This window comes from Thalassophryne amazonica, chromosome 2, assembly GCF_902500255.1.
Source record: "Thalassophryne amazonica chromosome 2, fThaAma1.1, whole genome shotgun sequence".
NCBI classification, from domain to species: domain Eukaryota; kingdom Metazoa; phylum Chordata; class Actinopteri; order Batrachoidiformes; family Batrachoididae; genus Thalassophryne; species Thalassophryne amazonica.
Genome location: NC_047104.1, coordinates 107,811,506 through 107,838,962, shown reverse-complemented (window position 1 = coordinate 107,838,962; position 27,457 = coordinate 107,811,506). Strand labels below are relative to the sequence as shown.

General features: G+C 40.3%; 1 protein-coding gene across 2 annotated transcripts in view; it reads left to right on the top strand.

Annotated features, from left to right (window-relative positions):
- Window positions 1–10,558, top strand: part of syt7b (synaptotagmin VIIb) — a 482,744-nt gene extending 472,186 nt beyond the window's left edge. For both annotated transcript variants that reach the window (XM_034191422.1, XM_034191423.1), the window contains 4 exons: window positions 6,948–7,117; window positions 7,415–7,529; window positions 7,712–7,911; window positions 10,267–10,558. In XM_034191422.1, the coding sequence (XP_034047313.1) occupies window positions 6,948–7,117; window positions 7,415–7,529; window positions 7,712–7,911; window positions 10,267–10,371 (590 nt within the window). In that variant the 3' untranslated portion in view covers window positions 10,372–10,558. The remainder of the gene's footprint in view (window positions 1–6,947; window positions 7,118–7,414; window positions 7,530–7,711; window positions 7,912–10,266) is intronic.
- The last annotated feature ends 16,899 nt before the right edge of the window (window positions 10,559–27,457 follow it).

The window sequence follows — 27,457 nt, the reverse complement described above, 5'->3', positions numbered from 1 at the left end:
AAAATGAACATTTCATACTGCAAAACCAGTTATTCTTTTATTCATCTGACCTCAAACATATTGCTATGGTGAGATAAAAAATAAGGCATTTTTATGTCAAACAAAATTACTTCTTTATTTTAGTGACCGAGTTCAACATTCTATAGCATCCAACTATCACACAGTCACTATTCATTGCACTGAATCACACTACAGAATTTTCTGTTTTGCAAATGCCTTTTTTTACAAATGAAAAAAATGACATATTTACAATACATATTCTTCACACACACCCAGTAACATGTGTTGGTTTTACAAATAAATAAACCAACCAACACTTATAAGAGGAGGCTCAATTTCCCATAATGCCTTTTGGCATCTGTGTGCGTTAATTCTCAAACCTTCAGAATGAGCGCATTACTTTAAAACTAAAAGATGTGTGCAATATTTTTCACTTTGTAAAAATTACATTATTGTCGATAAACTGTCTGGTGTCACAGACTGAACGCCCCCCCCCCCCCCCCCCAAAAAAAAATCGGTTCACCTGCCTTCATCGCGCATGCATCATTTTGCACCACAGCAGCACGTCTGAGATGGAGTCTCTTCACCCAAAGCAATCAAAGGGATTTATGGGGTTATTAACCATCAGATGACAAAGTAAAATCTCTTAAAATAAATCATTCTAAAGTCAGTTTGAAGCAGAAACAAGGCCGTTTTAAGCAGAAACTCAGCGAAACACCATGACGCTTTAAAAAGACAGACGCGCAATGAACGCATCAGCTAGCAGCGCATGTAGCTGTGGCGATCTGATCGCTTTCTCTGTCTTTTATGAAATAATGCTAAAATTATATGGAAATGATCGTTTTACAAAAGCTTCAGATATCTGAAATATTTTAGTCTTTTATCATTTATTTCAGAGATAATTTTTGTTTTTTCATTCCAGATGACTTGTGTTTCATAACTGAAATATTGATTAAATGTCTGGAATAACAAACATCTTGAATAAATTGAATGAATGAATCTTCAATGCAACTTTGCTAAAAGTGTCTTGTTTGTTGATTCAGTACACATTTACAAATGATGCTCTTGTTCTGATGTTTTATATTTATTAGAAATACCAACAAAATAAAATAAAATAAAAACTGGTGTTAAATAATATGTCTCTTACAGCTAGACTCATAGCCGAGCAGATTCAGAGGGATATAAATGTAAAATGTTGCTTTGGCCTCGATCTCCCTTACAATACTCATGCCTGGAGTGCTGCAGCGCAGCTATGGTCAGCCTGGAGCACTGAGACTTTGACGCTGGGATAAGTTCTCCCTGATGGAATGGAGGATGTATCATTTTGGGGAAAAACAGTTTTGGTCGGTTGAAGTACGATCTGTCAATAAAGTAACGGACCTTTTTATTTTATTTTTTTTAACTATATGGATTTGATTCATATGTTTTTATGTCAGACAAGCTTGAACCCTTGTGCGCATGCGTGAGTTTTTCCACGCCTGTCGGTGACGTCATTCGCCTGTGAGCACGCCTTGTGGAAGGAGTGGTCCCGCCCCCTCGTCGGATTTCATTGTCTGGAAATGACGGAATGATTTGGACTTTTTTTCCATCAGAATTTTTTCAGAAGCTGTTAGAGACAGGCACCTGGAAACCATTTGAAAAATTTATCTGGCTTTCGGTGAAAATTTTACGGGCTTCACAGAGAATAAGGAGTGTTACTACAGCTTTAAGGACGGCTTTAAGGACGGCTTTAAGGACGCTCGGCGCGCCGCGCTCCAAGCTGCGACGACGAGGCAGAAAACGCCAGATCATTTCTAAGCTGATGGCTCTGTGGATACGAGACCGTCGTGTGCACTTTCTCTGGTTATCACAAGAGCTGGACATCAGCCATTTTCCGGCAGAATTTCACTTTTAACAAGAGATTTTGTCATGGAAAGCCGCGCGGAGGCTTCGTGCGTAATGACCGATTCGCTGTTTGAGCGAGACAAAGAACACCTCCGTTTCGGCATGTCATGGGACAAATTGGGACATGCCTATCTCGGCTTTCAATGCTTACCAGTCCAGTAACTATCAGAGAAATTGTGGAGAGCTGGGCAGTCCCAACTTGTTCCATGACATCCGAAACGGAGGTGTTCCTTTGTCTTTCCTCTGTGTCCTTATTCTCTGTGAAGCCCGTAAAATTTTCACCAAAAGCCAGATAAATTTTTCAAATGCCAGTCTCTAACAGCTTCTGAAAAATCTGATGGAAAAAAGTCCAAATCATTCCGCCATTTCCAGACAATGAAAATCCGACGAGGGGGCGGGACCACTCCTTCCACAAGGCGTGCTCACAGGCGAATGACATCACCAACAGGCGTGGAAAAACTCACGCATGTTCACGAGGGTTCAAGCTTGTCTGACGTAAAAACATATGAATGAAATCCATATAGTTAAAAAAAAAAAATAAAAAGGTCCGTTACTTTATTGACAGACCTCGTATGCTATTTTACAATGTTTGAAAAGAGGTGTCATTTGATTTAAAATAGCAATTTGCTTTGAAGTTATTGATTGCAGAATGATCCATCTTCCACCTTTACTTGGCAGAGAGCCACGGCAAATCCCGCAACATACACACACAGAGCACAGGATATTATCAATTATCATTATTATTATTATTATTTTCATGAGGGACACTAACTTTAGTTTACGAACCAGAGAAGTGGAGAAGATATTAATGTTCCAGTCCACGGCAGAGAACCGCGTCGTTGGCTGCCCCACAAAAAAAGGCACGTTAATAATGAATGGATAAAAACTGTCTGTGTGAAGCGGTGGAAGATTCTCGCAGAAAAAGAGTCCCGTTTAGAGATTTTAATCAGCAGAAAAGGTGAGTCATGACTGACATCTTTAATTGTGGGCGCGGTGCTTCTAATCAGAACCAGTGGGTCCACAATATGTTAAATTAAAACTATCAGTGGGCGCAGCACGTAGCCTTCAGTACTGTAGAACTAGAAGCACTCGGAGAGTGCAAACCTCCGCCAAGGCCATGGAGTCACTGACGCCATAACATCTACATGCCGTGGAATCATTGAACCTAAAAAAGTCTAACAATGATTGCAAGTAAAAAAAACGTTTCATCTGCTGTGACTGGATAGCATGTATCCTTAGCACTTGGCATCACAGTTTATTGCATCTTGCACCTTTCCCAGAAGCTACTGTCATCTGAACACTGATATTGATATTGCATGTGCTTATAGACAAAAACAAATAAGAGACAAAAATCAATTTATTATTCAACTAAACTGCAAATATATGAATTTTTAACATTTATGAAACACTTCTGTAAATAAATAACAGGAAATTCTGAAATAGAACTATTTTTTAAGTGTTGCATGTGCTACACAAGGACATAGGGTCACTGACCCTAAAGAGATTCCCTCCTTGGCACAGTGATCTATTCAACAATTCAGTGTTACAACCAAAACTATGATACATACACTTTTCTTTCCTTTATATTTGACATCCTTGACCATGAAAACATACACACTAGAACTTGGAATCACTTTTATGTCTTTATTAGTTCAAAAGTTATTGTATAAAAACGATTTTTTCGGTAATGGCGGTTTTCTTCTGGATCTAGCTCCATCAAATCTGATGACACCTTACTGAATCAGTACAGATTCAGCTACAATTTGGTGTTAGTTTGTGCATCTCTAGCTTCATTTGTCACCTCCACACTGACACATTTTCTATTTTCCCTATATTTTTGCATATTCTGGATCACCAGATTCGGAATCCGGATCATCACCAAACTTTGTTGTTTGATAGAACATTTGACCTATGTTACACCCTAATTTTTTTCAAGCCTTAGAAAACTAGAATGTCAAAATTCCCCCTATCCCGCAATGGTGAAGAATCCTTTAAAAATTCCTGGATCCGGATCGCCACTAAAATTTAATCACTTGTTCCTCTGTCATTTCCAACCACTCCACAACGTTTCATCAAATCCGTTAAAAACTTTTTGAGGTTATCCTGCTGAAAAACAGACGACAGACAAATGTGACAAACAACAGACAAATATGGCCAGATATTTCCATATTCAAACAAACAAACTCGACCGAAAACATACCTCCTTGGCGGAGGTAAAACTGCTGGCACAAACATATGACAGCTGGACTGGATGTTGCATTTTCTCTTGTGTAGTAGATGAAGCGAGGATGAAATTTTTGTTTATTTTTTATTTCTTGCACAACATTTTTCGTCTGATTTTTATTCTTCAACAATAACGCACATTTACACAGTTTTTAGAACATTGGTGCCATCCTCGTCGTTGTCTCGTCTTAGTCATGGGAAAAGGGGTTGTTGACAAACATATTTTGTCTCGTTACATCTGACGAAATTAACGCTAGACTGGAGTGCAGTTTTAAGCAGAAGTGACGTGTTAATGACGCATGCACAGTGAAGGCAGGGCGGACTGATTTTTAGAGGGGATCAATCCGGATCAGCGGAAACCGGAAATAGTTTTGGTTATAAATCAAACCATAAGTCAAAACTGCTTTGCTTTTGATGTCTTCTGCCACACGTTCTGGGGCATTGCATGTTGAATGTTGGAATGTTGTTTTTTGTGGCAGCACTGGCAGCCAGGCCCCTTCTGCTGGGGTGGGGTTGAGCAGTAGGTTGAGCTCAGCTCCTCACAGCTGCTGACTGCTGTAAAACACATAACAGACAGGGTTTACAAAATGTTTTGGCTGTTCGGCTTTACTCACTATGCCAGCAAAAAACACATTAGTGGATTAAAAGTTAGCGGAACTAAATTTAACAGAAGCTAATTGGTCTGCTGATGGTTCTTCAAAGTTAGCTGAAAAGCTAATGTGCTAGCAAAAAGTTAATTTGCGGTTAATCGACTAGCGTAACTGTGCCCACCACTGTTATAAACGCAACACTTTTGGTTTTGCTCCCATTTTGTATGAGATGAACTCAAAGATCTAAAACTTTTTCCACATACACAGTATCACCATTTCCCTCAATATTGTTCACAAACCAGTCTAAATCTGTGATAGTGAGCACTTCTCCTTTGCTGAGATAATCCATCCCACCTCACAGGTGTGCCATACCAAGATGCTGATTAGACACCATGATTAGTGCACAGGTGTGCCTTAGACTGTCCACAATAAAAGGCCACTCTGAAAGTTGCAGTTTATCACACAGCACAATGCCACAGATGTTGCAAGATTTGAGGGAGCGTGCAATGGCATGCTGACAGCAGGAATGTCAACCAGAGCTGTTGCTCGTGTATTGAATGTTCATTTCTCTACCATAAGCCATCTCCAAAGGTGTTTCAGAGAATTTGGCAGTACATCCAACCAGCCTCACAACTGCAGACCACGTGTAACCACACCAGCCCAGGACCTCCACATCCAGCATGTTCACCTCCAAGATCGTCTGAGACCAGCCACTCGAACAGCTGCTGAAACAATCGGTTTGCATAACCAAAGAATTTCTGCACAAACTGTCAGAAACCGTCTCAGGGAAGCTCATCTGCATGCTCGTCGTCCTCATCGGGGTTTCGACCTGACGCCAGTTCGTCGTCGTAACCGACTTGAGTGGGCAAATGCTCACATTCGCTGGCATTTGACACGTTGGAGAGGTGTTCTCTTCACGGATGATGCGAAGGAGATGTGTTGCACTGCATGAGGCAAATGGTGGTCACACTAGATACTGACTGGTATCCCCCCAATAAAACAAAACTGCACCTTTCAGAGTGGCCTTTTATTGTGGGCAGTCTAAGGCACACCTGTGCACTAATCATGGTGTCTAATCAGCATCTTGGTATGGCACACCTGTGAGGTGGGTTGGATTATCTCAGCAAAGGAGAAGTGCTCACTATCACAGATTTAGACTGGTTTGTGAACAATATTGAGGGAAATGGTGATATTGTGTATGTGGAAAAGTTTTAGATCTTTGAGTTCATCTCACACAAAATGGGAGCAAAATCAAAAGTGTTGCGTTTATATTTTTGTTGAGTATATATATATATATATATATATATATATATATATAGTTGTATGCAAAAGTTTGGGCACCCCTGATCATTTTCATGATTTTCCTTTATAAATCATTGGTTGTCTGGATCAGAAATTTCAGTTAAATATATCATATAGGAGATGAACACAGTGATATTTGAGAAGTGAAATGAAGTTTATAGGATTTACAGAAAGTGCGGAACAATTAATAATAACATCTCCAACACCACCATGCTGAGTACTGGGGCCCCCCAGGGCTGTGTGCTCAGCCCACTGCTGTCACTTTGCTGACTCTCGACTGTACAGCAATGCACAGCTCGAACCACTCATCAAGTTTGCAGATGATACGACTGTGGTGGGTTCTCATCAGCAAGAATGACGAGTCATCATACAGAGAGGAAGTGCTACGGTTAATGGACTGGTGCAGAACCAACAACCTGTCTCTGAACATAGACAAGACCAAAGAGATGGTCGTTGACTTCAGAAGGACAAGGCATGATTCATATCAAATCACATCAAATCAATTTTATTTATATAGCACCAAATGACAACAGTTGCCCCAAGGCGCTCAATAATGCCTGATATCACCCCAATGTCAACTGCCACACCAAGGCGCTTGCTGCACACCGGGAAGAACTAGGAGATTTAGGACCTTGCCCAAGGGCCCTTTGTGATTTTTCAGTCTGGCTGGGGTTTGAAGGATCTTCTGGTCTCAAGCCCAACAGCTTAACCACTTGACCATCACCTCCACTTAAGATGCATGCACTTTATGTCAGAAACATGATACCAAGACCCTGATCTGCTTCTTCTAAATGGATTTGGGTGATTAACAGGCAGATATGAAAGTGTTTTGAGCATATTATACCATTCTGTACACCTACACCACCAATAATGTGATGTTGATGCAGAATAAGGCACTGAGATGTGCTTGGCATGCCTTTGGTTTTAATTATTCTCCCTCTCTCTCAGGTTTCCCATATGAGAAGGTGGTCCAGAGAACTCTTTACCTGCAGGTTCTCGACTATGACCGCTTCAGCCGGAATGACCCCATAGGAGAGGTGTCCATCCCTCTCAACAAACTGGACCTGGCCAACATGCAGACTTTCTGGAAGGAGCTGAAACCATGTAGCGATGGCAGTGTGAGTGTACACAAGGACGAGGAAGGAGGAACAGAGTGGGAGAATGGGGGAAAAAGAGAAGATGGGACAGAATGTAGCTGGTGATGTCATTCTTGGCTGCCGTGGCTCTCCCAGGGGAGATGTGGTGGCACAGGAGATAGAAAGAGATGAGAATACGGCGAGTCTGACAGGTAGATGGGAAGAACGCAGGCAGGCAGCCAGCGGGGGAAAAAAAATGAAACACATAGAATGAAATATAAGGGAGGACAATATGAACGGGGTAAAGTTAAACAAGGTGCTTTTATTTATGCATTTCAGGGAAGTCGAGGGGATCTGCTGGTGTCTCTGTGCTACAACCCCACAGCCAACACCATCACTGTGAGCATCATCAAAGCACGCAATCTCAAAGCCATGGACATTGGAGGCACCTCAGGTATAGATGCTCCTTCAACATTTCGTGTCTATTTATTTTTCCTCTCTATGCTTAAGTAATGGGTCAACATGAAGAGAAAATTCTGTTTTACTGCTTTTACACTGTTTAAAAAAATGCTAACACCGTCATACTGCGATCCAATTACAATTGACAGGTTCACAAGAATCTTTCCCTCTCCTTAGACCCATATGTGAAGGTGTGGTTAATGCACAAGGATAAGCGTGTGGAGAAGAAGAAGACAGTCGTTATGAAGCGCTGCCTGAACCCAGTTTTCAATGAGTCCTTCCCGTTTGATGTGCCCGCCCATGTGCTGAGGGAGACAACCATAATAATTACAGTCATGGACAAGGACAGGCTCAGTCGCAATGATGTCATTGGAAAGGTAACTTCTTCTTTACTTCTTTCCTCTCTTCGTCTTTGTTTTCTAGCTCTAGGACAGATGCAGGCTGTGTCCCAGTTCAGGGTCTGCAGCCTTCTAAGGTCTTTGAAATGAGATGGTCTAGCCCACGGAGCATTTTGCTATTATGTCATTAACATATCCTGCCCCTATCCCCTGTTGCCTGGCAACCTTGACAGCTGTATGTGACTAGCTCGCATGGTGGACGTAACTCATAGCTTAATAACCCATAGCTTGAGTCGTCAAGGGGGCCATCAGGGGAGGCTTCCGTCCTGTCATTAGGAGAGTGCTAACTAGAGCACAATAGGTGCTAATTAGAGCTATTGTTTAGTCACTAGCCTATAGCAGTCAGCCTCTTGGTAGGTGGGGTCTGGTTAGGTTAAAAAACTCCAGCTTTTGTTGGCTTCTGGTTTATTCTTCTCTACAAGAGTCAAGACAGAAGTCAGACTACCAGAGCAAGAATCTTAGCTGAGGAACCTTCTGTGATTTGAAGCGAAATGTCCTCACGTCAAGCAACCCAGTCCAGTCGAAGATTCAAGCTTCTCTACTATGGAAACCACCTGGACAACTGAGAGCCTACACAGAAACTTTACTTATAAATATTACTTATTTACCATTGTACATGTACAGAGCCCAAAGGTGTCCTTTTGTCTTTTATAAATTTACCAAGTGTTTTGTCTTGAAAAAAATTGAAAAATTAAACATTCACATAATGACTCATGGGATTGTTTGGGCTGTGAAGTACATCTGTTGTATCCTTCGTTGTCAAGGGAAAGAATGCTGCACTCAACTGCTACACAAGCAGCTTTGAAATGGGACAGTCTAGTCACACCACTAATGACATAAGCAATCGATGATTACACCCTTAGAAGTGTGCAGCCAGTGAATTGGGACAGAGCCAATAACATGCCTGATCACTCCGCCGGTCTATAGTGACCTCTGCTGGAACACACAGCATCAGTGTGGACCAACAGACATCATACACTAAACACAGGTGTGAAGTGTTTTAAGTCAGTTTTAATGACTCAGTGAGTAAATTATTTTTTATTTTTAAATAAGTTGTTTAAAGTATTTTATATTTAGATGGAAAGTGTCTTGCTTTTAACATGTGCATAATCACCTTTATGTTATCTGAGAACACTGATGGAAATTATTTTCCTCAGTGCTCCTGAATGCCAAATCTTTGTTAAAATTTGTAGTTGCTGTGTGATCAAGGGATATTGTCCACATCAGTTTCACGAAGCAATAGTATCAACACCTATACTGTAATAAATTATATTACATAATGTCAGAAAGCTTGGTGCCCTTTTCATTTTGTGTTTTTATCATTGTTTGTTTGTTTGTTTCTAAAATAAAGAAAACATCAGAGACACAAGATACTATTTTACTGTAAGTGTACGAACACAGTAATTGGTGGTTAATTAACTGTGAGGTGGAGGACATCAGATACAAAATCTTGCCTCGGGCACCAAACTGGTCAGGGCTGGTTCTGATACTGCAGTTATTGTGATGCACAAACTGGCAAAGATGCCACAGTTTCCTGAAAAATAGGAAACTAGGAAAAATAGGCAAACTAACACACACCTGACATGACCTTTACCCCAGTGGTTGACCTTTAGAAAATATGCTCTTTCCTGGGCAATTCCAGAACCCACCCCCATGTGTGCCCCACATTCAATGCAAATCACAGTGAAAATTATACATTTTGATTACTGACCTCAATGACCCTGACCACAGTAATTGACATTTGATAAATTTCATCTTACCTGAGCCCTCCTACATGTGTGCATATGGCAGCATGCTGAGTTGAGCCAGTCAATTGGACTTCTTTAGCTCCTTGAAGACATTCTGCTGTGCAGCTGACCATCTCACTCACCATAATTGAATATCATGACATGGATAACTGAGAAGCTCCATAAACACCACCTCCATATTGAGGGGGTGATGGTCAAGTGGTTAAAGTATTGGGTTGGTGACCAAAAGATCCTTGGTACAAATCCCTGTCAGATAATTACTAAGACCACTTAAAGTCCTTGTGCATTTGAGCACCTTGCGTGGTAGTATGCTGACATTTGTGTGTGTGAGACGCATCATGATAGAACTCTTAGAGCATCTGCTTCAGATGGAAAAAATGCAGTGTATTTACATATGTGTGCCATGTCTGGTGGACACTGGAGTGAAAATCATAATTTGACCTTTGCCAAAACAAACGATTTTCAGGCAGTTCTGGGGTTGAGCTTGTTTGTCAGGTTGTTGTTGTTGTTTTTTTGTGGTCACCGTGACAACCACTTCTTATAGAAAAAAAAAATTCAACAAATATATTCTGTGTCTTTCTCATAGATTTATCTGTCATGGAAAAGTGGTCCTGCAGAGGTAAAACACTGGAAAGATATGATGGGTCATCCTCGTACTGCCGTGGCCCAGTGGCATGCTCTCAAGGCTTGAGAGACCCAGCGACCAACCTGCCTACTCTTCCCAGCATTCAGCATCAGCTCCTACCCTCAGCCCACATCTCCTACTCCTAACGGGCTGCAGACAATCTGTATCATGTCCTCGTTCTCAGGCCTCTTTGATCATCCATGGCACTCTGGTCAAGTTCCAAGTTCCCACCTGAGTCCTCTCACCCTTCTGTCTGTACAAGGTCTGTCCATAAAGTATAGGTCCTTTTTATTTTTTCAAAAACTATATGGATTTCATATGTTTTTACGTCAGACATGCTTGAACCCTCGTGCGCATGCGTGAGTTTTTCCACGCCTGTCGGTGACGTCATTCGCCTGTGAGCACTCCTTGTGGGAGGAGTCGTCCAGCCCCTCGTCGGAATTCCTTTGTCTGAGAAGTTGTTGAGAGACTGGCGCTTTGTTTGATCAAAATTTTTTCTAAACCTGTGAGACACATCGAAGTGGACATGGTTCGAAAAATTAAGCTGGTTTTCGGTAAAAATTTTAACAGCTGATGAGAGATTTTGAGGTGATACTGTCGCTTTAAGGACTTCCCACGGTGCGAGACGTCGCGCAACGCTCTCAGCCACCGTCGTCAGCCTGTTCCAAGCTTAAAACTTCCACATTTCAGGCTCTATTGATCCAGGACATCGTGAGAGAACAGAGAAGTTTCAGAAGAAGTCGGTTTCAGCATTTTATCCGGATATTCCACTGTTAAAGGAGATTTTTTTAATGAAAGACGTGCGGACGGGTCCGCGCGTCGGCTGCGGTGTGGCGGCACAGGAAAAACACCTCCGTGTTGATAACCATTTGTAAAATCCAGGTGGCTTTTGATGGCTTTCAGTGGAGTGAGTATATGAGAAATTGTTTAACAGCTGGACATGTTCCAACTTCTCCTTAAGGCTTCCAACGGAGGTGTTTTTCCTGTGGCGGAGCGTCGCGGCGGCTGCGAGCCGACGCTGCAATCCGTCCGCACGTCTTTCATTAAAAAAATCTCTCATCAGCTGTTAAAATTTTTACCGAAAACCAGCTTAATTTTTCGAAACGTGTCCACTTCGATGTGTCTCACAGGTTTAGAAAAAATTTTGATCAAACAAAGCGCCAGTCTCTCAGCAGCTTCTCAGACAAAGGAATTCCGACGAGGGGCTGGACGACTCCTCCCACAAGGAGTGCTCACAGGCGAATGACGTCACCGACAGGCGTGGAAAAACTCACGCATGCGCACGAGGGTTCAAGCATGTCTGACGTAAAAACATATGAATGAAATCCATATAGTTTTTGAAAAAAATAAAAAGGACTAATACTTTATGGACAGCCCTCGTACTTAAAAATGCCTTTATTTATATCTTATTCACTTTCTCCACATATTTTTTTCTGAAGTTATTCCTCTCAACCAGTGGTGGGCACAGCTAACCAAAAAGTTAGCTTTGATAACCACTAAACCATTAACTGAAAAGCTCATTTTTATAACGCTAAACCGATAAACTCCTAAAAAGAATTAGTGGAAGTTACAACGAACCACTAACTTTTAGTATTGACTTGGCTGACGGGGGTGTGATGGTCTAGTGGTTAAGACATTGAGCTTGAGACCAGAAGATCCTCAGTTCAAATCCCAGCCTGACTGGAAAATCACTAAGGACCCTTGGGGCAAGGTCTTTAATCCCCTATTGCTCCCGGTGTGTAGCGAGCGCCTTGCATGGCAGCATCCCCACATCAGGGTGGATTTGAGGCATAATTTATAAAGTGCTTTGAGTGTGTGATGCAGATGGAAAAGCGCTATATAAATGCAGTCCATTTACTCGGCACACTGTTGGTGATTAATAAACCAGTTCTGACTTTTAGCACCACAGAGACTTCTGAGTAAATTCAATGCAAAGCAATCGCAAACCCAAAACAACAAACCAGCGCTTGTGTCTTTAAACAGCCTGTGGGCTGTTACTAAGGCATCTCACTTACCTTTCACGGTGGCAGTATACATCAAATGCAAAACACTTTCACTCATGGATTCATTTATAAACAGACTAATTCCGGACAGTTTGTCAACACATTAACAGCATCTCTGTTATTTTTACAAAGTGAAAATATCACACTGTTAAAGTAATGCTCGAATTTTGAAGGTTTCAGCATTAAACCAACACAAGCGCTAAAAGGCATTATGGGAAATCAGACTCGTCTCATCACCCACCCCCAGTCAAAACACACAGAGCACTAGAACACTGCCATCTACTGGATGGGAGTGTGAAAAGCGCCCAACATGCTGAGTCACACTTCACAAACAGAATTTTCAGTTTCACATATGCCTTTTTGTTTGTTTGTTTAAAAAAAAAAAAAAGGCATTTGGTAAACCACGGCCTCAACTTTATCTAAATTATTTTAGTGAACCTTAGGGCTAGTGGCCGGCGATCACCTTAGTATCCTGTTTTTCTTGTTTAATGCTGGCAAATTATACTGTATTTCTTGTCTTTCTGATGCCTGATTCTGTTTTTTCTCTCTGTTTAAAGTGCAACTCCATCCAGAGATGGCTGTGGTATTTGTGCTGAAAACCCTCCTGTCCTGTGCACCAACAGCATTTCCTGTATATTCGTTTTGTGAATTGTTCTGTAATTTGTGTCTGTAGCATGGCCCAAGCAGAGGGTCACCCCTTTGAGTCTGGTCTGCTTAAGGTTTCTTCCTCAGAGGGAGTTTTCCTTACCACTGCTGCTCTGGGGGTTAGTAAGGTTAGACCTTACTTGTGTGAAGCACCTTGAGGCAACTCTGTTGTGATTTGGCACTACATAAATGAAAATTTAAAAAAAAATACAAATGGAAAAAAATATGTATTTACAAATACATATCTATTTGTAAAAACCAACACACAAGCTGCAAATCAGAAATTTGTGTTTGTGGATCACAAAAGCCGTGCAAATCAAGGACTATTTGTAGATCACCCTCTGTGCATTTGCAGTTATTGAGACAAATTTAAGTCCGTAAATAAGTCTCTTTTCACTTAAAAAAAAATAAATGTTTGTATGCACACACTGTCTTTTAGAGCAGACAGACACTGTTGATCATAACGCATTGCAGCAATGCATTATGGGAGTTCAGGGTTTGTTTGTTTTTATTATTATTATTGTAGTACGTTAGTTTAGGAGTGTTGTTAGTGTTATAGATTTATTGTGTTTTTGTAGTTCAAGGAATGTAGTTAGTTTGGTGAAGAGTTATGTTGTGACCATGAGTAAAAATGACGTGATTTACCTCTTCTGCCACTGTCTGAGCTGCTATGTGTTGAAAGAAAATGATAGGAGGAGTTTTTTTTTTTTTTTTTTATCCCAGCAGCACTGGCAGCCAGCCCGCCCCCTTCTGCTGGGAGAGGGTGGCGTTCCTTATGGCAGCCTAGCTGTGGCAAAACATGCAACAGACACTAATTAATGTTTGGTTTTAGGGTTTATAAACATTTTTGACCATTAGACGCCAGCAAAGATGTTAGCGGACTGAAAGTTAACAGAACTAAATTTAGCGGAAGCCAATTAATCTGCTGATGGTTTTCAAAATTACCTGAAAAAATAAATCTGCTAATGAAAAGTTAGCTTTGCTAATTAGCAGTTAGCGAATTAGCAGAACTGTGCCCACCACTGCTCTCGACTACCCTTCATTTTGATTTCCTTGTCTACCTTTGTCATTCTTATTTTTAAAGCTTAGCTCTTGCCACTCAAAATACAAATTGCCAACCAAAAATAGATCAAACTAATGTTCTAATTATTCCATTCTGTGTGGCTGGAAGAGAAGCTGTATTCAAACACATGAATGGCACTGACTGGCATAAGTCATTTATGCCTATACACGGAGGACTTCTCCACTCTGTTCCTCCTGTTCTCTCTTCTGTTACTACCGTTATTCCGCAGTTCTGTCAAATACCTGAAAAATCAGGAAAACCGACACAGGCAAAGGAAAAGTATTGGACTGCATTTTAGAACAGTGTTGGAATCTGTCACTCAACACATGTATGACTCCCTCCCCCAATTCACTTGTTCTTTGGCACCACTGTAATAATTCTCCCTTGGCTCGAACCCTTCACTGTCCGTGCGTGCTGTGAGTGATGTGCTGTAACCCCAAATGAAGTCCTTCAACAAAAAAGGATAGATGACTGAACATTTTGGCTCTGGTGCATAGGGCAGGTGTATTAAAAATATATATATTTTCCTGGGGTGGGCTTTATCAACATGGGAAAAAGAGTTTAGTCAGTAATGTTGTTACATTTTCTATTCATTTTATTTTTCAAATAATTCAAAGAATCAGTTTATTCTTCCAGATTCCAGACATGGAAAATAAGTCAAAAGCCAGCTTCCATGCATTTGGTGGCGAGTGTACAGTTGTGTGTGGGCACGACTGAACGTTTAGGAGTTGCTCAGCAAAATTATAAACATGGTCAAAAACAGCATTGCCACTGATGATGGTGAAACAAGCAACCCTTAGAATTGGTTGTGGTGATTTGAAGAGGTCACTACAGTTTAATAGTCAAAACACAAACTCCAGATTTCTCACTAACCCTTAAGTCGCTCTTAAAAGTGGCAAAGTTTGGCGTCAGGTTCAAGTGCATGGCTCACCAATGGTGTGCTGCTCAGAGTGGCTTTGACAATTTCAGAAAGGTTGGTTAAATATGTGCAGCTTTTCAACTTATTCAAATTTCCTTGGAGTTCATTGCCATCCATCCCACTTAACCAGATATATCAAGAGTTGAGGGCGGGTTCACCGGGAGTTTACACTAAATCTGGTGTTACACTGAGTTGAACCAGGCCTGCCAAGGGCCCTCCAGAGCTGAGTTTGGACCAAGAAGTGGGGATTCCAACTGAAGAAGTAAGTGTTGTATAGGCCATGAGGTTTCACTAGACCGGTGTTATCCCTGGATACTGTAGCAGGAACAGGACATGAGTCTGCAACTCCCCCTGGATGAGACACCTGTGCATTACAAGTTACTTCCTCAGACAAGTTTGGTACCCAATTACAGCTGGGTCTTTAAAGCTGGTAGTCAGGGTCAGTGCAGATGAAGTATATTGTCCTCACCTACCTAGACAGTGCATATTAAATAAAGTGTTCAATATTATAGCGAGTGCTTTAACACTGTTCAGAGTTAACAGTGTAAGGGCATTACTTTAAACGATACAACAGATAAAGCCCTCAGGTTGGGTTTAAACCTACAACCTTCTTTGGTCACATGTCACAATTATTACTTTTTCTCATAACTCACTTGAATCAACTCCAACACTGTTCAAGCTATAAAGCTACAGTGTGTAGAATTTTGTGTCATCTAGTGGTGAGGTTGAAGATGGCATTGTGTAGTTTGTTTCTATTCACATTTTCACTTTGTTGGTGACAGGGATTCATGCTGCCTCGCCTTCTGTTGTGATAAGCAATATGTATGAGCCTGCATTTCACAAAAAATGGGACTTATCCAACTTGTTAGCCTGCATTAGTAACTACTGACTTGGTTTTATTATTATTATTATTATTATCATTATTATGGTCATGCTGCAAAAGACAGTTAATATGTCAATTTTGGGCTACTGCACGGCAGTGCAACATGGCAGTTTCCATGAGGGGACCTGTTCCCATGTAGAAAACACATTAATTTATTGTTAATTATACATTAATGAACATAAAGTTATAACATCTAATTCCGTTGTTGCTAACAAATACCTCTAAATGCTACACACTGTAGCTTTAATACTGAGAAAAATATCTTTAAGAGGTAAAATCAGCTGAAATATTAGACTCAAAGATTTTGACACAGTTTACGTAGATACATAACTGGGGCAATGATTTGTATTTTGTTTGTTTTGTTTTGGTGTATTGACCGTTTCAGGAGCACTGCCAGTGAAGTTCTTTCTCGAGAATTCTGCTGAAGAAATAAGCCAAACGGGACAAGCTAAACTCGGTTGGCCGTAGTAGGGCGTCTCGGTGACAACACCGTATTAAACTGGGCTTTGTTGTACTGTTTTGGAGACCTGAGTGCAAGCTAATCTTCCAGTCGTTTACTTTGTTGCTTCAGGCGAAACCGGAATGTGACTTCCCTGGTTTAGTGCCAGAGATGGCCACTGAGTGCAAATAAGGGAGTAATAAAGTCCACGTAGGGGGGGTGTGGGGAAACTTTTTACATTCTACTGTTTGTCTGTCTCTTGGATTGTGTGTGCAGTGGATGAATGTTAATATTTGTAAGCTTGTGTGACTGTGTTAACTGTGGCTCCCTCCGTGTATTACCTGCACCGAGTGCTATTTTGCCAGTTCAGTTGAATATGACATTGTTTACCGTTTTTTAGTCTGTGCAAAATGAATCGAGATGTAAAAAGTATTTTTTTTGTTGCCACAGAGTGATATAAAAAGAACCACTGCACTGGTTGATATAGTGATGCTGGAACAGACCTCTCTCTTCACAGCAGGTTTATTTTATGTACATGTGCTTTAAATGTGTTCAGGAGGAAACACGAGAGCTGACAATGATTGGCAGAGGAAGAAAGTCTAAAGCTTTACAGTAACTTTAGGTCACCTGATTTTTCAGTTCACTCAGAAGCAGCTACACATTTGTAATTATCAGGCATATCTGCAGTTGTGGTCCAAACCTGTTCTATAACATCACAGCTGACATTCCTCAAAAACGCCCCATTGTGCACACATGCTTCTTGGCACAAAGTGTTCTGTGTGTGCCTTATAAACCCAATCATGGCTTTGTTCTTCACCACATGCAGACCCTCTGCCAGTGTCAAGGAGGGAAAACAGGTGAGATAGATAATCATCACCTCTTTGCATAATTGTTAGCTACATCTCAGGTCGCAGCATCAGAGCATCCCAAAATAACCGGGCACACATTCGTGTCATTGCTGATGGTCCCGTGTGTAAATGCAGCAGTATTTTGAGCACTGCTGACAAAGTATTACATTCCAAACGCTTCCTGAAGAGTCACTGCCAGACTTCAACTTAAAATATTCAGGATTTGGTACATTTTACTTTTCTGAAACCGAACCAGAATTGTCTTTCCAATATCATCAAACTTGCCAAGCGCCATGCAGCGGTATTTCTTACTGAACACCTTATATTTTTTGATCAAGGGCATTCTCTTACAGAGCTGCTAGAGACAAAGAAAGGTTAACCAGCAATTGATAAATTGATATGTTGTAAAAAAAAAAAAAAAAAAAAAAAATTGTGAAATGTCCTGTGTACAAAAAAAAAAGAAAATCAGTATTTACTGGGGTTGTTGATATCTGTCTGTCTGGTATCACTCAGCCCCTTTTCAGTCCCTTTTCTCTTTGTAGTTACATCAGTGGGGTGCAATGTTAAATGCCATTTATTTTTTGAAATTTGTACAGTGTATATAAAAATATGTGTATATATTTAAAAAGTGCTACTAGTTGTCTTTTTAACATCATTTGCAACATTTCATTTTATTTCCAGTTCCTCTTGCAAAGAGTAAAGCCCCGGTCACAACCCACCGTGCGTTTTTTTTTTCGCCTTATGTTTTCTGCGGATGCCACAGCCACTACGTTTTTGTGAAAACGTACAGAGGCGCACGTCTCTAGGAGTGTAACGATAAAGAGAGTTGAAAATAAATGTGTGATCGCTTTTCTTTTTTATGAGCGGGACCGGAGCGGCAGGTGTTTTTCGGTGTCGGCGATGCATGAGCATGTCCAGCCTGCAGCAGTCAGTTACGAGTGTTTACTTGCCTCGAAAAGTTACAGCTAGTTATCAGACTGAAGCTGTGGAGTGTGTGTTGCTGACGTTTGTAAATAAAGTCCAAGTTCAAGTGAGAAGCTGCGTTGTGCATGCAAGTCTGTCGGCCTCCATAGTATGTGGTGAGTGCCATAATCTGTACTGCCTATGTACGGATTTGGTTAATTCAATAGTAATTGAATGACAATGTGCTGCTTTGAATCCGTACTGAGGCAGTACTCACAATGTGCATCATCTGTACTGCTGGTGAATCCGCAGCCTGACCGCAGCGAAAGTTCTGCATGCACTAAAACCTCTACGGCGTGTCTGCGTGCTCCTAAATTCGTACTGAGGCAGTACTTATGACGTACGGATCTCCAAATTTAGCCCACGTTTTTGCAAGTAGACTGCACGCACGTGCAAGTACGGCGGGTTGTGACCACGGCTTAAGTTACATTATACATTGTTCTGCACTAAAGATTGATCTATCCCTTCTCCAAAATAAGTTGCTTAACTATAGTGCAGCAGCTAAGAGAATATTTAGAGCAAAATCATGCAAATGGTGATACAAGCACCAAAGTTGGCACAAATACTCCTTAGACATTACTCATTTGAAAAAAACGACTGGCCACTTGAATTTTCAATAGGCGGCCAGGTAGGGGTCAATTGAAGAATTACACAGGGGTCAAAATGTAAAAATGCTCAAATCATTTTGAACACTACACCACATTATTTGTATGATCATAAAGATTCCAAAAAGGTATAATTTGGACTATCTATGACTGGATGATCAGGAGTTATGGGGTAAAAACAGCAAAAATGGTGAAAAAAGGTCAGTTTCAGTTTGTACAGGGGTCAAAAGTTAAAGTTGCTCCAATTTTGGTAAAGAATTATGCAAATTATTAGTTGATTTAACAGGGTTTTAAAAAGGAATAATTTGGACCATGTATCATGCTTAGTTATCATGTTACAGGGTAACATATGTCACATGTCATAGAATCCAATGGATGTTGACCTTGTTTGACCTTTACTTTGGAGACCAAACATTCAACACAATCAAAACTATTCCATTTATTAATCTTATTAGCTCAAACAATAATTTGCATTACTTTTTACCAAAACTGAAGGAACTTTAACTTTTGACCCCTGTACAAATTGAAACTGACCTTTGTCACCATTTTTGTTGTTTTTACCCCATAGCTCCTGATCATTCAGTCATAGATAGTCCAAACTATACCTTTTTGGAATCTTTACAATAAGCCAAATAATGTAGTGTAGTTTTCAAAATGATTTGAGCATTTTTAATTTTGACCCCTGTGTAATTCTTCAATTGACCCCTACCTAGCTGCCTATTGAAAATTCAAGTGGCCAGTCGGTTTTTTCAAAAGAGTAATGTCTAAGGAGCATCTGTGCTAACTTTGGTGCTTGTATCACCATTTGCACGATTATTTCAGTTATCTGCTGCACTACTATTACATGAGGTGCACAATATATTTTCAGACTTGCAGCTAAATTTCTATAAAATGTCAAATCAGAAGAGTTACTAAATTCAAGCGCTACACATAAAGAGTCACATCTATAGCACTTGGCAACAACAGAAAGGATATTTCCATTTTAACAGGGAGAAACCTCAAGCAGACACAAACTCAATGGGATAGCGCCTTGGTTTGGTTCTCTCAAGACAAAGTAAAAAGAAAAAATCACAACACAGGATTGGCACAGTCATACATGAAAGTTGTAATAAAACGTAAGCAAACTGTATGAGAACACTGTTACACAGGATGGTGGCATTTGTGAAGACATTGTGCATGTTAAAATGTTGCCGATCCGCAGACGGGACACGAAAACACTTTTCTGTGTAACCGCTTCAACGGCCCTTGTGCAGTGTTGTTGTCTCCCTTGGAATTGGTGCATTATAGAAGACATCACATTTCCACGGCAAGCTACTGCTTTTTGACATATATGCTGGATTTAAGCGGTGTGGCTCTCCATCATTGAGGCAACTAAATCGGCAGAAAAATTATATATTTATATAATTATATAAAAATTATATAATTGGATAATTAACACCTTTCACTAGACTTGCTATGGTTGGAAAACAATTGAGCCATGAAAAACAAAAACAGATGAAAACTAGAAGCACTCAGAGAATGCAAACCTCCACCAAGGCTATGGGGTCACTGACGCCATAACATCTAAACGCCGTGGAATCATTGATCCTAAAAAAGTCTAACGATGTTTGCTCAGTAGTAAAAAAGTTTCATCTGCTGTGACTGGATAGCATGTATCCTTACCGCTTGGCTTCACAATTTATTGCAACTTGCACCTTTCCCAGAAGCTACTGTCATCTGAGCACTGATATTGATATTGCATGTGCTTATAGACAAAAACAAATAAGAGACAAAATTCAATTTATTATTCAACTAAACTGCAAATATATGAATTTTTTTAACATTTATGAAACACTTCTCTAAACAAGGCCATAGGGTCACTGACCCTAAAGAGATTCCCTCCTTGGCACAGTGATCTATTCAACAATTCAGTGTTACAACCAAAACTATGATACATACACTTTTCTTTCCTTTATATTTGACATCCTTGACCATGAAAACATACAACTAGAACTTGGAATCACTTTTTGTCTTTATTAGTTCAAACGTTATTGTATAAAAATGATTTTTTGGTAATGGCGGTTTTCTTCTGGATCTAGCTCCATAACATTTGAAGCTACATCAAATCTGATGACACCTTACTGAATCAGTACAGATTCAGCTACAATTTGGTGTTAGTTGTGCATCTCTAGCTTCATTTGTCACCTCACACTGACACATTTTCCATTTTCCCTATATTTTTGCGTATTCTGGATCACCAGATTCGGAATCCAAATCCGATCATCACCAAACTTTGTTGTTTGATAGAACATTTGACTATGTTACACCCTCATTTTTTTTAAGCCTTTCTGCCTTGTTTTTGTGGAGTTAGAAACTAGAATGTCAAAATTCCCCCTATCTCGCAATGTTGAAGAATCCTTTAAAAAATTCCTGGATCCGGATCGTGATCCGGATCACCACTAAAATTTAATCACTTGTTCCTCGTGTCATTTCCAACCACTCCACAAAATTTCATCAAAATCCGTTCAAAACTTTTTGAGTTATCCTGCTGACAAACAGACAAACAAACAAACACGACCGAAAACATAACCTGGAAGATTATAAAACAATCTTCCCTGTCTGACTAAAAGAACTGTTTAAATAGTTAACTTAAGAAGACAGTATGAAACTTCACAAATGAAAACATAACCTCCTTGGCGGAGGTAACACTGCAGGGACTGAAAAAAGACTGCTGTGCAGTTCAGAAAACTCAGTGTCTTCCTCTGACTGCACTGGAGCTCCACAATGAGTTCTGTGGGGCAAACTCTGGATTATACATTTCATGGAAAAAAGACAAAACTAATGAACAATGAACTTAATGTACCTATTTAATTTACCTGTTGTATTTATATATTAATACATTCCATGCAAGGTGTTTTCATGCAGGTGCTGTCAGGCACATGATAGTGGGGGGGAGTCATGCACACCGAATGCAAACAAAGTTATTGTACTTGGCCCCACAAATCTTAGAAACATGGTGTCTAACCAGATCCTTACTCTGGATGGCATTACCCTGACCTCTAGTAATACTGTGAGAAATCTTGGAGTCATTTTTGATCAGGATATGTCATTCAAAGCGCATATTAAACAAATATGTAGGACTGCTTTTTTGCATTTACGCAATATCTCTAAAATCAGAAAGGTCTTGTCTCAGAGTGATGCTGAAAAACTAATTCATGCATTTATTTCCTCTAGGCTGGACTATTGTAATTCATTATTATCAGGTTGTCCTAAAAGTTCCCTAAAAAGCCTTCAGTTAATTCAAAATGCTGCAGCTAGAGTACTGACGGGGACTAGAAGGAGAGAGCATATCTCACCCATATTGGCCTCTCTTCATTGGCTTCCTGTTAATTCTAGAATAGAATTTAAAATTCTTCTTCTTACTTACAAGGTTTTGAATAATCAGGTCCCATCTTATCTTAGGGACCTCGTAGTACCATATCACCCCAATAGAGCACTTCGCTCTCAGACTGCAGGCTTACTTGTAGTTTCTAGGGTTTGTAAGAGTAGAATGGGAGGCAGAGCCTTCAGCTTTCAGGCTCCTCTCCTGTGGAACCAGCTCCCAATTCAGATCAGGGAGACAGACACCCTCTCTACTTTTAAGATTAGGCTTAAAACTTTCCTTTTTGCTAAAGCTTATAGTTAGGGCTGGATCAGGTGACCCTGAACCATCCCTTAGTTATGCTGCTATAGACGTAGACTGCTGGGGGGTTCCCATGATGCACTGTTTCTTTCTCTTTTTGCTCTGTATGCACCACTCTGCATTTAATCATTAGTGATCGATCTCTGCTCCCCTCCACAGCATGTCTTTTTCCTGGTTGTCTCCCTCAGCCCCAACCAGTCCCAGCAGAAGACTGCCCCTCCCTGAGCCTGGTTCTGCTGGAGGTTTCTTCCTGTTAAAAGGGAGTTTTTCCTTCCCACTGTAGCCAAGTGCTTGCTCACAGGGGGTCGTTTTGACCGTTGGGGTTTTACATAATTATTGTATGGCCTTGCCTTACAATATAAAGCACCTTGGGGCAACTGTTTGTTGTGATTTGGCGCTATATAAAAAATTGATTGATTGATTGAGCATGTACAGAAACGTGGAAAAGGGAATGATTTAATATTGAGCTCATTTTGTCTTCCACAGTAACAGGGTTTTAGTTAGTGCTACAGGCTGTCATCATAACAGTAACCGGGGTGCAGATTACTTGCCTGACATATCTGACATGACATGCGCTTTTGGTGACAGCTGAGCTCCATGTCAGCTTGCGCTCAACTGACACTGAAGCAGAAGCCCAGAATGAACCATCAGCCACAAGAAAAGTAGAAGACAAATCTCTCCTCTTGATATCTGGTCAAAGTTTTGAACACGCACAAAACCTTCTGATGAACTCATCGGACATCAGCTGACAAGGATCTTTGCGCTTTATAACAGCGCTTTATCATGACAAGGAACTAATTTTGCATTTTATAATGGCGCTTTATAAAATTAATTTTATTCATAAAAATCACAACACAACCCCAATCATTGCACGCCTGTTGGACAGTCATGGGGTGCTCTGTGCAGTGTTTGTGCATCCTCTGGCATTGGCGACTCATCTGTGGTAATCAGGTGCAGCTTCATACTTCATGGTGGCAATAGCGATCATGGTGGTTTATGAGCAGATACCAAGTGGGCCTTGTAACATCCTGGTGACATGCTGTGCAGCTCTACGGCTCCATGATTTCACGTTCGCACAAGGAGCACTGAATGGACTCCATCCAGCTGTAACGGGGGTATGACCTATATCAACATAACTCACTGTAGGCACTGACATAAATAAACTAAATTAATAAAGTAGTAAAGACCCATTTAACACAACAACATAGTACAACAGAAATAGTAAGATCAGCCTTTCTGTGGATGCAGTTCCAGAATCCAAAAGTCACGACTGATTACATTTCAGTGGGCTGTGGTACAAAGATAGCAAGGTTTGTATGGCAACATGAAGTACAACAATCAAGGTTTTTGGAAGATCTTGCAAGCACCTTGAAAAGAAACCTGTAAGACTGGCATTACCTATTAGGAAATTCATGCCTTTGACTGCCCTTGCCAGAAGCAGCAGAGCAGTGCTCTGTGAGCACCAGGACTTGGAAACAAAAGAGAACTTTGGCTATCAAGAAGTGGGAGTGGAAATAGCGGGGCACATCTTCTGGAGACATTTTCATTTGCAACATCTCCAGAAAATGTTATGCCTCCAGAATTGGCCTCTACTCCCACATGAGGACTCATACAGACAAGTAGCCTGCCTACTTAGTCATCCTACAGGAGATTACATCATCGCCAGTAAAGTTTGTAGTCAAAAAATACCTCAGAGAGAACGCATATGTCACAAAAGTCTAAAATGACTCATGTCAGGAAAATACTTTTGCTTAAAAGCAGAACAGTTTTTTGCATGCACGGTCACAAAATTGTATATTTTGGGGATTTTTACTGCAAAACTACAGCTAAAAATTGATTTTTACAGAACATGACAAAGGTATGAGTTCACTGATTGGACCTTTATCATTAAAAAGGACTCTTCATTATACATTATTCAACCATAAAACAACATCCCTAAACGTGCAGCATTGTTTGTTTCCAACCAGATGCAGCAAGGATTTGGTGGCTGTGTTCTCACACTTAAGACCTGATTTACTAAGATCTGACATAGTGAGTACTAAATTGCATGGGCAATCCAAACTGTTGCACATTGGCATGGAGACCATTTTTGCAGGTGATTTAAGAGTAAATGCTGAATTGATAGTAGGTGGTAATGTGACATAGACAACAGTATGTGAATGAGAATTTTGTGTTATGCTTGAGTTAATGTTTTGCGTTAATGCTATAAGCACAAAATGAAATTACATCAATGACCTGCAGCTATGTGCCTTCATTATGCACAAACTCAGCTACGTAACTGAGTGTGTGTCGTGTCATAATGGCAATTAAAAAAGAAAAGGAAAAAGCAACAATCTCCTATTTCAGACATTTAATTCTTCATCCATCCATGGTATTTCAGCAAAATAGAAATGGTGAATATATATTGCTTAACACATGTAGACATCTATTCTAAAAGGAACAAGCATGGAGTACATTTAAATATGCTTGGCATTTACAGTGAGGAAAATAAGTATTTGATCTCCCTGCGATTTTGCAAATTCTCCCACTCCTGTGTAGTTCTGAGCTTTCTCAGAATCATCCTTACCCCACAAAGTGAGATCTTGCATGGAATCCCAGACCGAGGGAGATTGACAGTCATCTTGTGTTTCTTCCACTTTCTAATAAATAATCATAACAGTTGTTGTCTTCTACCAAGCTGCTTGTCTGTTGTCCTGTAGTCCCAGCCTTGCGCAGGTCTACAGTTTTGTCCCTGGTGTCCTTAGACATCTCTTTGGTCTTGGCTATGGTGGATGGGTTGGAGTGTGATTGATTGAGTGTGTGAACAGGTGTTTTTTATACCGGTAACAAGTTCAAACAGGTGCAATTAATACAGGTAAAGAGTGCAGAATAAGAGGGCTTCTTAAAGAAAAATTAACAGGTCTGTGTGAGCCAGAATTCTTGCTGGTTGGTAGGGGTTCAAATACTTAATTGCAGCAGTAACATACAAATACATTATTAAAAAAAAAATCATACATTGTGATTTGCGGATTTTTGTTTTTAGATTATGTCTCTCACAGTGGACATGCACCTAAGATGAAAATTTCAGACCCCTCCATGATTTCTAAGTGGGAGAACTTGCAAAATCGCAGGGTGTTCAAAGACTTATTTTCCTCACTGTATAATGATTAGACAGCATATTATTGCACGTGTGCCTTAGGCTGGCCATAATAAAAGGCCACTCTGAAATGTTCTGTTTTATTACACAGCACAATGCCACAGATGTTGCAAGATTTGAGGGAGGGTGCAATTAGCATGCTGATTGCAGGAATGTCCACCAGAGCTATTGCCAGTGAACTGAATGGTCATTTCTTTACCATAAGCCACCTCCAAAGGCATTTCAGAGAATTTGGCAGTACATCCAACCAGCCTCACAACCACAGACCATGTGGAACCATGCCAGCACAGGACTTCCATATCCAGCATGTTCACCTCCAAGATCACCTGAGACCAGCCACTCAGACAGCTGCTGCAACAATCGCTTTTCAGAACCAAAGAATTTCTGCACAAACAGTCAGAAACTGTCTCAGGGAAACTCATCTGCATGCTCGTCGTCCTCACTGGACAGTTCATCGTCCTAACCAACTTGAGTGGGCAAATGCTCACATTCGATGGGTTCTGGCTGCTGATCAACTCTTTGCCATTTACTCACTGCTTTCCGGCCCCCCTCCCCCCAATAAAGCAAAACTGCACATTTTAAAGCAGCCTTTTATTGTGGCCAGCCTAAGGCACACCTGTGCAATAATCATGCTGTCTAATCAGCATCTTGATATGCCACACCTGTGAGGTACGATGCATTATCTCGGTAAAGGAGAAGTGCTAACACAAATTTAGACAGATTTGTGAACATTTGAGAGAAATGGATCTTTTGTGTATAGAAAATGTTTTAGATCTTTGAATTAGCTCATGCGAGCAAAAACAAAAGTGTTGTATTTATATTTATGTTCAGTGTATTTTTATACCAGGCAGAAAACATTTATTTCTGCTCTAAAGTTTGACATTTTTACATGGACACCTATAGGAATGTGATCCTTTTTGGAGCCAGCCTCACGTGGCCAGTCAAGGAACTACAACTTTTTCTTCTTAGCTTACTGCTTGGTGTCAACATACCTCTTTAGGAAAGAACACAGAACTGCAAAAAGAAAAACTCAACTTGACAACAAAGATATAATTCAATTTGACACCAAATGTGAATCCACGGAGAGGTGGTGAACAGGGAACATCTTTGATTTGGTAGTCTCAGGTATGGGAACATGGACAAAACAAATATCACTGAATGGGGGGAAATAATGGATTTTATAGCGGATGTGCACAGATGTGACTACTGTGCCTAAAATTAGCAATAAATCAATAAGAGAGCTAATAAAACTTCACATTCAGTGAAGTACTTTGTGAATGGTTAAAAAAATATTTTTCCATTTTACCATTCATGGACATAACCATATTTGTGGGTGTGAACAAATATTTTAACAAAAGGAAATGCAAAAAATCTATGGCATTGACTTTGTTTTACTCCTTATTTTTAGTTTTCTCATCAGGACGAACTTGCTCTTATTTCCATCGCTGACTCTGAAGCATTCGTGAGATGCACATATTCTCTCTTCAAAAATTACAATTCACATACAGTAAAATATGTACATGTGATTTTTGTGCATACACACACACACACACATATATATATATATACATATATATATATATATGTCCCAAAAAATATACATTTAAAACACTCAGTTTGACCCTTAAATGCTACAAACTTAATCACTTATGTTTCTTTTTTACTTGCAGAGACCCTGAAGTTTATGTTGATGCCAAGCATCGATACATTGAAGGAAAACATCTGCCGAGAAATCCCAAACATTCCTCAGGACACTTCCCCCAAAGCGTTTGCAGGCCGTAATTGGCCAACGCGGGGCCTACATTGAACATGCTGTCTAAGAGACTGACAAAATGCAAGGCCAATATTGACATTAGTATGAAAAACTTCAACCTTTCAGCTTTCTATGTGTGTGTGTGTGTATATATATATATATATATATATATATATATATATACACACACACGTGTGTAAAAGCCCCAGAGGTACAAGGAGACTGGGGCACATG